The sequence below is a fragment of the Arvicola amphibius genome, chromosome 14 (assembly GCF_903992535.2).
Source record: "Arvicola amphibius chromosome 14, mArvAmp1.2, whole genome shotgun sequence".
In the NCBI taxonomy this organism is placed as follows: Eukaryota; Metazoa; Chordata; class Mammalia; order Rodentia; family Cricetidae; genus Arvicola; species Arvicola amphibius.
In genome coordinates, this window is record NC_052060.1 from 34,172,195 (window position 1) to 34,187,808 (window position 15,614).

The 15,614-nt window shown below is 36.9% G+C and overlaps 1 protein-coding gene across 3 annotated transcripts in view; it reads right to left on the bottom strand.

The window, feature by feature from the left end:
• Nucleotides 1–1,601: 1,601 nt before the first annotated feature.
• The window catches only part of Ugt8 (UDP glycosyltransferase 8), a 70,153-nt gene continuing 56,140 nt past the window's right edge, over nucleotides 1,602–15,614 (bottom strand). For all 3 annotated transcript variants that reach the window (XM_038311696.1, XM_038311698.1, XM_038311697.1), the window contains exons 3-6: nucleotides 13,012–13,154; nucleotides 11,579–11,655; nucleotides 7,953–8,172; nucleotides 1,602–5,286 (exon numbers count right to left, since the gene is read on the bottom strand). In XM_038311696.1, coding sequence (XP_038167624.1) covers nucleotides 4,923–5,286; nucleotides 7,953–8,172; nucleotides 11,579–11,655; nucleotides 13,012–13,154 — 804 coding nt within the window. In that variant the 3' untranslated portion in view covers nucleotides 1,602–4,922. The remainder of the gene's footprint in view (nucleotides 5,287–7,952; nucleotides 8,173–11,578; nucleotides 11,656–13,011; nucleotides 13,155–15,614) is intronic.

Genomic DNA, 15,614 nt, shown 5'->3' on the forward strand with positions numbered 1-15,614 from the left:
TCTGGGGGAGTGGATGAGGGGTTGGATGTGAAATGAAAAAAGATTGATTTTTTTTAAAAAAAAAATAAAATCAAAAAATTAAACAAATATTCTAGGAAGAGCTCCTAGCTTCCAAAATTTGTTAGTTCTTCTCCACCTTTCCTAATTAAAAGAAGCTGTTGAGATGGATTTCTCACTCATGAAAAAGCAAACTTCATTTATTGTTTGAATTTCAGAAAATGTAACTAACTAATAATTGGACTTACATACCAACCAGCAACAAATGTTATAAGTGTTTTACTTCTTTGGACACACACTATGTAACTTTTTCTGAAGAGATATAAATAAATGTCCATTCACCAATCATCACAGGGCACTGAGGTCTAACTTCGTCAATCAATGAGTTCGTTGTGGTTACTAACAAAATCACAGTGGCCTGAAGGAGTGCCTAAGATCCACACTAGCATGGTTGACTCTCCATTTTCTGTACAACTTACAGACAGCTTGGTGGATGCATCTCTTTTCCTCAGCAAATGTTGCATATATACTCGGGGGAGGCATCTTGTGAACCTTGTAACTTTCAGGAGCTTTCTGAGTCCTGCATGTTTCATTTACGCCCTGAATCACATAAGCCTTTTTCTAACTGTTCATACTGTTCTCACTGCCCTGCATTTGTAAGCTCAATCTTTTGAGCTCCTCAGAAGACAGAATCACAATTAGAAGTGATGGTTCCTAACACTGCATGTCTTGATGGATGACATTCAGAGGAACCTCAGGATAAATCATTGTTGACTTGAACGTTACTTGCATTTTATTTACCAATGTCTTTAAGTCCAAATGTTCCCATTTTGGGCTAAAAGCAAGGAACTGCATGTACTTTTAGACAAAATTCTGAGGCAAAACTGAAGCATATGCCGGGCGGCGGTGGCGCACGCCTTTAATCCCAGCACTCGGGAGGCAGAGGCAGGCGGATCTCTGTGAGTTCGAGACCAGCCTGGTCTACAAGAGCTAGTTCCAGGACAGGCTCCAAAGCCACAGAGAAACCCTGTCTCGAAAAAAAAAAAAAAAAAAAAAAAAAAAAAAAAAAAAAAAAAAAAAAAAAAAAAAAAAAACAAAAAAACAAAAAAACAAAAAAAAAAAACTGAAGCATAATTTTCATGAAACTATATAAGGCATGTTTCTTATAGGTTAGAGACTATATTGCACACACTCAGCATTCTATGCTCATAACAGCATAATAGTTCCTGCAAATAAAAGGTTCCTATTTGCCTGAAGGATGTCCATAACAAAACTCTTCTTGGTTGCTGGAATTTTTAAAATTTATTTTTCTTTTGAACAGAAATCTGATCCTAATATTGGGACTAAGGAATTGTGGTTCGACAGAGCTATCATTTGCAACTAACACTGATTCAGCGAAACCTAAGTCAGTTCTGCTCATTACAATGGAGAATTATCACTTACACAAAATAGGATCTGAAAAAGTAAAAAAAAAAATGATTGTAGAAGTAGGAATATAACACAAACCAGTGGAAAATAAGTATTGGTTCACAAATAAAATCCTCTGTGATATCAGAAGTGCTCTAATTCATAAGATAATATGGACTTATATTAACACACTTTTATTTAAAATTATAGTAGGAATTTGCATGTAATTGTGATTCATCATTTGGAACAGGGATTATACTCTAAGAACTCTTGTTTTATTATACCATTCAGATTTTCAGACAACAATGTGAATTCTTTCACAGCACATATCTAATCATCCCAAAGAAAGAGCCGGATAAAACTAGCATGAGCCTTTTAATTTGCATAATTAAAAAATATTACCCACATTGTGCTACCATCTATTAGTAAATTCCTAAATTCACTCCACAAACACCCAAGCAGCTGGAATCCCAAAACACTTTGGAGTTTTCAGCTAAATAATGGTGTGGAAGGTTTGACTGTGTGAAATTCAATAACTTCTTACTAAAATATTTCAAAAAAATTTATCTAAGTCTACCAAAAATATGAGCAGCATATTTACACACAACACGCTTCTTTAATAGCTTGCTAACGTCGTCTTCTCAAAAGCTGAATAAGAAATTCTGTAAGGCATATTTTGAGGGGGTTTCAGCCACAGAATTTCTGTAATTTCCTACTTTAACTTACAAGATTTGAAAGTTTTCTCCTTTATATGATTGTTGATGATGGTAAACACTGTCAAATGTGTCATTTACAAACTTGAACTACTTTCAGCAGAAAGAATGAAAAAATGAATTAGCTATACTTTCAATAAAACAAATTGCTAAATTATGACTCAAGGTTGTTTTTCAGCCTATGTTGGTTCTTCTTGGGATAGGGTGGGATGAGGAGTTCTGGAGAGTAAATCTTCATCATGAGTCATATACCAGTCTCAAGGTGCTCTTTATGTGGAATAGTTCAATTTTCATAGTAATTTAGAATTTAGTGAGAGGCTGAGATTTGAGGGAGGTGTCTAGTTTCTTTCAAGTTAATTAATAGTGTTGTTTCCTACTCAAACATGAGCTCTTTCCAGTCTGGGTTATCAAAATCCTTGCCTTCTGCTATTGGTGAGATACTACGAAGTTATTGACTTAGAAGGGAAAAAAACCAATTGTCATTTGATGAAACCAACTACAGAGCACTTGCTGTCACAGACTTTCTTAAAAGTAAGTGAACAAACATCTTTTTGAAAAATTTACTTCATGAGAGAAGTTGGCCTAAATATAGATAATTTTAAGTCAGCCTGTTTACTAAAACAGGCTAATAGGCTTCCTGAGAGTCTAGAGTAGGGGTTGTGTAGAGGAGAATAACAACAACAAAAATAATAAAAGACAAAATAAAAAAGAAATGATAATTAAGAATTGTACTTAACATTCTTAATTCTCGTATAAAATTTAAAGATTAATGTTGATGTACTTGAAATAATAAATCCCTGCATTTAATTTTTATTAAATATATTTTCACATTTAATACATTTTTCACACCCATATACACATACAAAAGTAGGGAGGCCTTAGAAACATGTTTATATCTAAATGTACCTATATATAATACTGTGAAACAAAATCTGAATAAAAATTTTATTCCAACAACATTGCTCTATTTTCAATTTTGTTTATTGTTTAAGTCTTTTTTTAAATCACAGTGGAAATTAACTTAGGCTTATTCATCCAGTTAGTGCCTATTGTCAACTTCATCAAATGCCAACACGTAGAATCAACTCATTCATACACTCTATTTCCTGTGACCATCCCACCATTCATTGCCTGTCTTTTTTCCTTTTAACGGCAATATTGTGATAAGATTGTGAAAAGGTGGAACTAACAGGTTTATATATATTTATATACCATTTCTTCAAGTATCCAGAAAGCAGTACATTTTATGCATTGTGCATCAGAAAACTACTGATGATATTACTTCTACGTATATGAGAGTGGCTCCTGGTGGGAGTGTCATAGAGTTGTATGTCATCGTGTATGACAAGGATTTACAGCATTCTAGATTTTTCACAACTCTTCCGTGTTAGTGAATGACATTAATATTTCATTTCTCTACTCTCAAGTGTCAAATGTGGGATTTCCAACCACAAATAAATAAAGCACACACTCCGCATGTGTAGTGCAAATGCCCAGTAAACAGAATGACACGGAACAGGCCTACAGTTGTCATCTAGTAAGAGGCTCAACAGGGAGGTCCTGATTTTGTGAAGGCTGTGACCCATCTCCCTGTTCCAAATGAATACTGTCACTGTCCCATGTCAGACACAATGACATAAAGGCTTCTGAGTTGCGTTAATGGAGTGAGGGAATGGAAACTCATTTGCACAAATGGGTGGTACAATTCCTGTCACTTCTGTGTAGAATGAGAAGTTTGACTTGTTGAGAAAACTTCGAACCGCTGCAGACAAAGCAGGTACCAATCAGGAGAATCACAAGTGTTCTGCTTAGAAGAATTATACGTTGGCACCTATGTACTAGATTGTGTGACTCAGACAATAAAAGGAACAACAGGTGCTATTTTAAAGTTAGAATTTCAGAACAGTGATGCCTGAATATTCAAAACGTAGACTATCCAGAAGTCACATAAACACTCAAACAATGAGCCTGCTTCCAAGGGCCATGGAAACAACAATCTTCCATACTTTGAACAAAACTAAGAGCTCTGTTGCTTTGTCTTAATTCTGCATTGACATGTTATTTACTAAAACAAGACAATTAGAGAATTCCTCCAGAGAAAAATCATTGGTGGGAGAAAATCCTAAGAAACCTGTGAAAACCAATTCCCTCATTTACAACATTACGTTTTCCTCCACAAGCATCCATAGTCAGTAAGAAAAGGACATATACAAAACAAACAAATAAAAAAATCCATAATAAACAAGAATACAAAAATTGTGCCACCCATCTTTTCTCTTGTCCCTTTGCGTGGAGTTTTGAGGGAAACAGTCTTTGAAGGTAGAATTTGAAGTGCACATATGTTAAACACCAGCAGAGAAACATTTGGGTCCTGTCTTTTCCTACTCCATTCCTGAATACGCTGTACTTTCAACAAATACAAGCTAAAACTCACTGACATAGGAATAGGAAACACACACACACACACACACACATATTATTAAAAGAAAAGACACCATTCCTCACCTATAATACACATGTAACATTTAAAACTAAGGTCTGACACAATCACTTAATTGACTTCAATAATTAAGGCTTCTAAATGGTTCAGTGCCAACTTTCTGCATCAGTATTTGAATGAAATACATTTTTGCATTTAGGGTTGTGCTCTTTACAGATATCTTCTCCATGGCATTTCATTAGTAAAGTCTGATGAGGAGTATTAGAATTGTTTGCTGACATTTAGCTTTGGTAGCTGTTAGACTAAAGTATAGCAATACAAACTCAATGACTGAACAGATTTGTTCCATAACCTGGGCTGTTGGCTCATTTTACCTTCTTCTCGTGTTTAATATGGCCATTTCCTTTGTATTTGCCATTGGGGATTCCGTTTTGGTAATGTCCATTAACTGGGCTATGCTTATTTCTAGACCATAGACTTTTGATTTTTCTATAGATAAATTTTGTCACATAGGACAAAATGAAGTAGAACAAGGCAGCACCAAGCAAAAGCACAAAGGCAATATCCAACAGAAAATACTGACAGAAAGAAATCTGATGCACAGCCGAGCGGAGGTGATGGGCTCCATCATGGCGAAGAATGTAGTCTATCCAATAAGTAGTCCGATTGACTGGGTGGCCTGGTTGATCCTTATGAATTTCTGATAACTTCTGAGCCCTCTGCCGATAGCTGCAGTGAGGAAAAACATATGATCATGTATACATAGATTCTGTGCTAATTGTTATCTCAATTTAGAAATGTGTGTGTGTGCGCGCGCATATGGAGAAAAGATTATTCTTTGAATAGAAAAAATGAAACAGAATATTCTAGATATTTTCCCTCCTTGAAAGTAATTAAATCACATTATATTGCATGAAAAAAAATCTTTCATAGTAAAAGTTAACCTTGAGTTAGATAATTGAAATTGTAAAGATTAGTTCACCTTTGTTTATGGCTTTCTTTAAAATGATAGTGTTTCCAGACTTAGAAGAGTTCTTCCACATAAAGAAAGTAGTGGGTTTTCATTAAGCAAAATCAAGGCAGTAGTAGGTAAAGGAAGTAGGAATATAATATCACATAGGTTTCGGGTTTAAAAAAAATCACCCAAAGACTTTCTTTAGTACTGGGCAGCTGTAGTGTACACCTTTAACCCCAGCACCTGGGAGGCAGAGACATGCAGATCTCTGTGAGTTCGAGGCCAGTGAGGTCTACAGAGTGAGTTCCAAGACAGCTAGGGCTGTTACACAGTGAAACCCTGTCTCGAAAAACCAAAAAGAAGAAGACATAAAGATTTTCTTTAGCAAGATTTATTTCTTGCCTTAAACTAGAATATCTAAATATAATGTTAATGAGGCAAATTAGCCTTTTAAATAATGACTTCACCTTAAATGTGGAACATTTACCATACATTTGAAGTAAATTGCTCCAGTTTGTAGAACGGCTTTTAAGGAATGGCACATTTGTGGCACACATCACTGCTATTTCTTTATTAAGCAAGGCATCTCTTCATGTATTAGGAACTTCAATATTCTGCAGTTAGGATTTCATTGCAATATAATGAGTACAGCCTGATCTTTTCCTAATTCATGCTTGCTCACACCTCAGAGCATACTGCTAGGCTGACCTGGGAATACAGCTCATGCAAGAGTGCTTGCCTGGCATGTGCAAGCCCCTGGGCTCAACCTTCCATGCCACAATCAAAACAAACATGCAAACTACCTTGCTGAACCACTTTCTGTAAATGTTTCCATATAATGGCCCCAAATTAGTGGCTCTCCAGCATTCCTGCACCAAATCCTTCCTTGAGATTTTGCAGGCCTATATGAAAATATTTTCCCAAGAGCATGTCTTGAAATGCATGATGTCTAACAAGGGAAACTACAAATTATAGAAGGGGAGTGTGCAGGTGCCTGAGGCACAGAGTATATTGCTCCAAGTGCCACACTTGTGTCCAAGACATTGCTTGTTTTAAGGGACCACAGATGAGTACCATCTCTAAGTCTACAAAAAGTCGCATAATGAACCTTGGAAGATTTGAAAATTTTGTATGTAACCGTAACTTCTTTTTTTAAGAAATAACTTTTTTCATATGGCATTTCTTAGAATGAAGCAACAATTCTCAACTCACGGTTCAGCCATCTTCCCCCAGGTACAAACAGAAATTAATTACTCTCTTCAGCTATTGAATATCATCTGAAGCACATAATAAACTAAACATCATGCTTTTAAATGAAGAAAATCGCTGCTTTGTTTAACACTACCCAGGGCAGCTGCCCACTGAGACTTATTTGTGAAGTGGGTTAACTCAGGACACATCAGGAATTTAAAAGGCGAAATAAAGATTCTAATTCATCATTCACATGAGCAAACACATCTCGGAAACAGCGAGGGCTGGGAAAACCAGCAGCACGTGTTTGCCAGGCAGGATGAAGAGCTCTGCTTAGAAGTCAGATAGGTCTGCCTTCAGTTCATATTAGAATGGCTATGTGACCATAGGCAAATCACTGAAGGTCTCTGATCTTCAAGTGCCTCATTTCTATAGTGAGGACAGCAAAAGTTCTTGTACAAGGTAGTAGCGAGAGTAATGACTGATCACTGTCAACTTGAGTGGGTTTAAAATTCTCTGAGAAATATACTTCTGGGCATGTGTGTGAGAACAGTTCCAGGAGGGGATTGAGGAGGAAAAATATAAATATGTCAGCATTGTCCTATTTAAGGGATTCAGGATAAGGGAAAAGAAAACCAGAACAGTGCCAGTATTTTCCACTCTATGCTTTCCTATCAAGGTGTGAGGAAGCTCGTGTGACCACAGCTGGGAGCCACTCCTGCCATCAGGCCTTTCCCTGGGCTAGCAGGATGTACCTTCAAACCACATACCAAATAAATCCTTCCTCCTCCAAGTGACATCCTGTCAAGTATTTTGTCACAGCCATGACAAATGAAACTAGTGCAAAAAGTATCAATGGTAAATAAAAGATACAAAATCTGAATAACTAGAGAGATCCAATGATAATCCCCACCTTAGTTTTTCTGACAAATCTTGGTGGCAAAAACCTCAGGGTCACAATTTGGATAACTAAATATCTGATACATTTAAGTTCAAAATTTTAGAAAAAATATATATATATACATATACATACATACACACACACACACACACACACACACACACACACACACATATATATATATGATGTAACATCAATGTAAGGGATATCTCTGTGATGGACTTATAGACGACTTTCTGCCAATATACTGTATACATACATACATGTATCTAAGTGCCTGGGTATGGACACGTGATAAATGTGTACACACATACATTGTCATCTGCCTTATATTAGCTGATGCCTTACCTCGGGTTATTGATAACTTTCACCATTGCATCATACAACTCCTCTTCAGTCACTGTTTTCCATTCTAACAAGATCCCCATGCCTTTTGCCTGTACTCGAGTCATGGTATCATAATGGTCTCCAAAAAGTGGAATTCCCACCACAGGAACACCGTGATACATGGTTTCAAAAATACTGTTCAGACCACCATGGCTTAGGAAGGCTTTGATGTTTGAATGACCTAAAAGTTAAAAAAGGAAACAACTGATATTACCACTGTAGATGATCCATAACGTCTTACAAGACCAACACTAGCCGGGCGGCGGTGGCGCACGCCTTTAATCCCAGCACTCGGGAGGCAGAGGCAGGCAGATCTCTGTGAGTTCGAGACCAGCCTGGTCTACAAGAGCTAGTTCCAGGACAGGCTCCAAAGCTACAGAGAAACCCTGTCTCGAAAAACCAAAAAAGACCAACACTATAGTCAACATACACTTTAGAAAGTGAATTTTTAAAGGGGTAATGTCACTGGTCCATCTTTTATATCAATTAAAATGTCTGTTACATATATCAGCTGAAAGTCATTTTTAGGTAAATTAAACATATAATGTTGATCATGAAATATATGACAACATTCTCTCAAACACAATTGTTACATGACTAGCAACACACCCTTTAACTGTTGATAATGAAGAGAAAGTCAATGGGGGTGTCACTGACTGGAAGAGATATAGTATATAATATTTAGCAGTCACAGGTAAAGAAGCGTTAGCTTGTCAAAAGTTTAATGAGGTTTATCTCCTAGGTAAGGCCTGTATTTAATCAGAGGGATGAAAAACTTGCATAAGAAGTACAAGAAAAAACAGTGTGCTTAGAAATTGTTCAGTAAATAATAATTGGGTGCAAATCTATGACATATACTTACCACATACAGAACCATGTACGAATGGCAGTACCCATTAGCTCTCAGTATGTTTGTACCTCTAAGTGTTGTATAGAGAGTGCCTACTCCTGATCTCAGATTAAATGAAGGATCAGATATAAAAGTACTTCTTAGCAGCAGAACTTCTTATTTTAACAAAACCTGTACTACCATGTCCAACACTGAAAAATCAAGTAGAGATGGCATCTGAAGACAAGGGGATACTATAGGGTGAAGGGAGAAGACAGTGACTTGGTGCCTGCTTTTTGTCCTGAATGAATCTTTTTTTTTTAAATTTTATTTATTTATTGTGTATACAATATTCTGTCTGTGTGTATATCTGCAGGCCAGAAGAGGGCAGCAGACCCCATTACAGATGGCTGTGAGCCACCATGCGGTTGCCGGGAATTGAACTCAGGACCTTTGGAAGAGCAGGCAATGCTCTTAACCTCTGAGCCATCTCTCCAGCCCCCTGCATGAATCTTTGATTAGGGAAGCCATCACCACCCCGGCAGAGGTGATGCTTTGAGTAAAGTCAAAACGCTAACCTTGGACAAGTGAGAATCCTGAAACAGGGAGAAGCTGGGGGAGCCTGGAAGAGGTCCTCCTCACAGACCACTAAACTGCTGCGTTTTGCTGCTGGTCCCACATTTAAAACTCAGGTTTTCCTAGGTGAAACCTTCACCTTGTTGCACTGACCTACTGAGTGGCCAATTTCTATATGATTTTTCTGCTTTTTCCACCCTTGTATGGATTCAGAGGTCACAACAGCAAAGAAAAGGAAAACATGAAAGTATTGGCAAAAGAAAACTGCTCCGTTCATTTTTGCTCAGTTTTATTTACTACACTTAGAATGAGCTAGGTACTGAGGACTTATACACAAAAGTTAATCATCGTGAAAAATTGAAATCGCTGGTTCTGTAGCCTGGAAATAGAGTGCAGTGGTGTGGTGCATGCCAATAGTGCTTGCTGATCAGGTGTGAGGTCCTGGGTTCAATAGGCATGCACGTACTCAGACTCACAAATTATTTAACTATTTGGTGGTACACTCCTAAATTTTCAGCACTTAGGAGGGAGAAGCAAGACTTCAAAGCCACATAGTTGAGGGCAAGGACAACTTGGGTTACATGATAGCTTATTTTTAAAAACAACAATAATGATAAAGAAAATAAAATGTCTGAATTGTAAGTAGTATCTAGAAAGTATATTTTAAAATAAGTACAAATTTAAATCATAATTTCGAAGTATTTTAGGATTATTACTACTAGTGTTTTAAGAGTAATAAATTTAAAATGTTATTTTATTTGGTATTTGGCATTAATATTATCATATAAGTGGTGTCCCATATTGTTCAGATCAATAGTTTCTTATCATTTCTTTAATACACATTAAAGGATGACAACCCAATAGCTAGTCTATTGGGGAATATTATTTCAGGTGTGTGACTTTTGTTTCTGCTCATTTGTTTAAGTCTATGAAGCTGTGCTACTGTGCCTCTCTAAAATACCTGATGGTCCTAATAAAAAGATGAACGGCCAATAGCAAGGAAGGAGCAAGAATAAGCAGGACTGGCAGGCAGAGAGGATACATAGAAGAACTCTGGGAGGAAGAGAACGAGGAACAAAAGAGCAAGGAGAGGCAGACATCAGGGGCCAGTCGCCTAGTCACCCAAGAAGGAAAGAAAGGTATACAGAAATAGTGAAAGATAAGAGCCCAGAAGCAAAAGGTAGATGGGATAATTTAAGTTAAAAGCTGGCAAGAAAAAAGCCAACCCTTGGCTGGGCATTCACAGGTAATAATAAGCCTCTGTGTGATTTATTTGGTAGCTAGGTGGCGGGTCCCACAAAAAGACAAAAGAGCTTAACATCTCAAAATAATATCACTAAAAACTTAATGAAAGAGGTGTTTATTTTATTTTCTGTACTCACTAAACTAAGTAAAATACTTTATACTTAGGCATATTTCAAAGATAAGCAAATAGTATTATTTTAATTTTGTGTTAAAGACCAAAATCACAACAAATAAAAATTTAAAACAAATTTTTTTATCAAAACTTGGTAATTTAGTAAGAATTAAAACAAATGATAAAATTAAACTTAAGTGAATTATTTCCCTGGTTTTTGGCTTTTCTTTGGTTTCAGACAATAGAATAACTCCCAATTATCTAGGACTTAGACAAATCTGTAGATGAATATAACGTCAGTTTGTGCTCTGTGTTGTTTAAATTTTACTACTTTTACCAATTAACATAATCCAAAAAGCTTTATTTACTACTACTACTAACTTATACAATTTTATGTGTATTTTATGGAAAATTAAAATTGTGTGGTGATTGCTTAAAGTTTTTAATTATAGATTCCAGTGCTAGCAACTTACAGATGATTTTCCAATAAACAAAATTTCGAACCACTGGTCTGAATTTTAAGACTTGAAGTACTAGATTAAGACTGAGTCCAAAAGAAACCATGCACACATTTTTTAAACCATTCAATGACACCATTGGCCGGGCGGTGGTGGCTCACACCTTTAATCCCAGCACTCGGGAGGCAGAGGCAGGCGGATCTCTGAGTTCGAGGCCAGCCTGGTCTACAAGAGCTAGCTCCAGGACAAGCTCTAGAAACTACAGGGAAACCCTGTCTCGAAAAACCAAAAAAAAAAAAAAAAAAAAAAAAAAAGAACTGACACCATGTTTACATATCGGTTCAGTTAAATGCAGCCACTGACTTACCAAGCAGGTCATTTTGCGGCAGCCATTCTATGAGCTTAGTGTTGTTTCCTAGATTCTTTGGTTTGGTTCCAGAAAACCTAAAATGAATACCAGATAATCACTCTTTCAGAAATGAAGACTTAGGATATGTGCTCATTTTGTAGACTTAAAAATATTATGATACATGATAAACTACTGATATTATTTTTATGAATGAAATTTTAGTTTAGTACCAATAAAAATGTACTTCACTTTATCTATAATAAAATAATTCAGATAGATAAGATATAATTTTCTCATAAAAGTCTATATTCCATTTGCTCTTCTAAGGGACATATATAAGAGAATGGGGGACCCATACAAATGTTTGCTGAATTTAATTCTACTGAAGTACCCAGAGAGAAGAGAAAAACAACCACAGGACTGTCACTAGGTACCATCCTTGCTACACGGTGCCAACACTGAAAGACAAAAGAAAGAATGCTGCAATACCTTGGCACCAGAGAGACTGGCAGCGCAAAGCACATAGGTTTTCCTAGGTGGTGAACCTCAAATTTGTCTCACAACTAAGAAGATAACAAGAATCTGATGCAAACCAACGAAACTGTCCTCAATAAAGCATAGGGATGCCCTTGGTTAAGCCTGATGGGGAAATCTCAATGGAGCTAGAGTTAGAAGAGGAAGGTGTGCTCAGAACCCAGTCATTGAGCATGTCCTAGCCCAGCCCTACATAACGTTATGAAGGTTAAAATCTAGACAATTCAGAGTCTCTGTAATGGCCTGGGAGAGCCTTTTTCCTTACTGTGGAGTTGTGTTCACGATTACATCCCCAGACCTCCAATACAGTATAAATGCAAAGAGATGCATACTCAATGAAGTATGCAGTTCTGAAACCCTGCTGCAATGCCTTCAGGAAGCTGCGATGTATCTCAGATTCTATCTTAGCCATTATAATTTGTCTGGTAAGTTACTGAAACTTTCAGAAGCTCAGTCTTTCATATTAAGAGTCTGGAAATATTAATAAAGTTTAGAAAGCACAGGGAGAGTGCAAAGTACCTAAATTAATCTAAGTATTTTAATTATTTACTCACTCATCATTATTTACCTTATTTCAAATTGATTTGAAGAAAAATATAGACAGGCATGAAACTACAAATACATTTTTAAACTAGGAAAAAAAAGACAGCTTAATTTGAAGGAAACATAAAACTTTATCCAACCTAGACTATCTCATTCCACATCATATATTCTTTGTATGTAGTTATTTTTATCAATCATAGATCTTTATGAATTAATTATTGATTTCAATGCATTAGAAACAAAATGAAACCTCAAGATCATCTAATCTAGCCAGTGAATCAATGTTCCATGCTTCAGTGCTCCATGTTATGAAGATTAAATAAGGAGAAACTAAGACTCTACAGCAGAAAATACCTAAATGACCATGACCTTACCTCCAAATCACTTTCTGAGGCAATCTCCCCAGAGCTCCAGCCAGTTTGTTAGCAATGTCTTCTGACAGATACTTGACACCAGCTCCAAAAGACACCAGGACAAAGCCATGTTCCTGAGCACCATTTACCCAACTCTGCAGATCCTATAATAGAAAAATGGAAGGCAATTTTATGAAGACCAACACAGTTCAGTCAATGGCATCACAAATATGCTTTTAAAAATCTTCATATAATTTCCTTAAACAAACAAAAGAAGAAGTACTTGGCATTTTCCACTAAAAACTGCAAACAACTTTAAAAGGTTTATTTCAGGGTACAGAGAGAGATGATTTAGGCATTAAGAGCACTCGCTACTCTTGCAGAGAACTTAAGTTCAGTTCCCAATACCTACACACAGGTTATAACCGTCCATAACTATAGTTTCTGGGGATATGGCACTCTCTTCTGATCTCTGACCATACAAGCATGCACATGTAGGAAAAACACTCATATACATAAAATAAATGAAATTAAAGGTATTTCTTCTGACAACGCTCATTTAACTAGGATTACAAGTTTTTTAGTGTTGTTTTCTTTAAGGTCAGTGAGTAACAACCCAAGTAAACCAAAAGCTAATGGTGTGAGACCTCAAAAGTCAGAACATTCTAATAGTTGAACCATGAATAGGGAGTAAAGTGTATGAGCAAAGATCCAAACAGACCAAGTGACAAGCCCTGCAGCTAAACTCCTTAGTCAACTGTTTCAGTTTTTGCAAGGATGGATTACTTGTACTAGAAATGAAAGCAGTCCCATCCATAGGGACCACTGCTATCAGCTGGGTTCTGCAAGCACAAGTCTTATATTATTGGTGAGCCATCTGTGTGAATGAATCTTTCTCAAAACTGTGGAAGCTGTTGACTGTGTGAGCACTAACAGGTCCAATGCATCTGATTGCACAGAAGACTCCCTTAAGGATAACCCTCTGCTTCTGACTGGTATGGTCCAGGCAGCCATAAACACATGGCTATGGCCTGAGCTAGTTTTGTATTGGTGTTTGTGATGCAGAGTGTGCTGTCAATGCCACTGCACAGACTCTGCCTTTCTGCTCAGCATCAGTGGATCGTTGCCTTGTGTCAGTATGGTTTTACGGTTTCATATCACTTTCTAGAGCACACAGACCACAGCCAAAGAGCACTACATGTTAAGAATCGTATCACAGTGGTACCATGGCTCTGCTTGCCTATAAAAAAGGAACATGTATTTTATTAGATAAAAGGAACATGTATAAAAAAAACCTATATTTTTTATTTATTTAACAATACTTGTATAAAGAGGCTTTATGACATTTAATTCCTAGAGAAAGATGGGAAGGACCACAGTTTATATCCCAAATGACTTAGAGAGTCAAAACCCTACAAAGCAGAGAGCAAAGATGGTTAAGATGGTAGATCCTATAGCCAGTGAAGAAAACACACTATGATTATTGGGTAGACACATGTCTTACACAATATTTTGTAAGTATATAAAAGAAACAGAGGCTATCTCAACTTAGGATCAAAGGGGGAGGAGGAGGGGAGGAGATGGAAATTTTTAAATATAAAAAAAATAAACCATGAAAAAAAAACTAGAGAAAATACTAAAAAAAAAAAAAACCTCCTAATTTAGTTTTTGCTACATTTACCAGGCCTTATTTCACAGGCTGAAAATATGAATATGGGATCCGCAGATTCTAAGTAAGAAGAAGAAAAAAAACCTATTCACAATGTAATTTTTCTGCACGGCTCTAAGGCAGATATACCCAACACAAGTAAAAGTGCTCCACGGAGAATGCATGAAGGGTGGCACCTTTCTCCATGTCATTCCTGCAGGTAATTTACCTCCTACACTCAATTTTAGGATCAGTGCCATCTACAAAATGTTAACTCAGATGCAGGAGGCCTTACAGTGATGGCTTCATTTAAAATTTTTTTCATAGACCTGAGAGGTTGTAGAGATTTAGTGGACTCTATGTAATAAACATTTCTCCAGATTTTTTTCCTGCATGATGTAAAATGAAGCCCACACATCTACTTATTTTTCCCCTCCCTATCTGACCAAAATTATTAACCACAGTAAGAATATATTTGTTTAATTTTCACTAATAGGCAAAGAAGTAGAAAAAGCTGTAATCAGCATGGTCACCTACTGGAAAGTAATATTTTAAGTATTAATGCCTTGCTTGGCTTAGAAGGGGCAGTGTGGCTTCAAGTGGACATTCACACTGGGCTGGAGATCAAACAGATGAGGAGAATGTCCAGAGTACAGATGCGGAAAGCATGGACAATGGCTTCTAGCTGATTCAATCCTCCTTCTGCCCTGGCCTCTAATCTCCACAGGTGCACAAAATATTTAACTGACCGATGGGCAATAGGAAGGCTTAAGGGGCTGAGCTTTGGATTTGGCTAGAAATACATGCAGACAAGCATGGACACATTTTAGCTAGAGGTTACAGGAATCTTAAGGCTCTAAGTCCATAGTAAAGACTCTGAAACTGGAATTTCATAAAAAGTATGCCTCTATCCCCGATAGGCTGGGAATCCCTAGATGTCATCTTTTCTATGTACACACCGACTAACTTCTAGAAC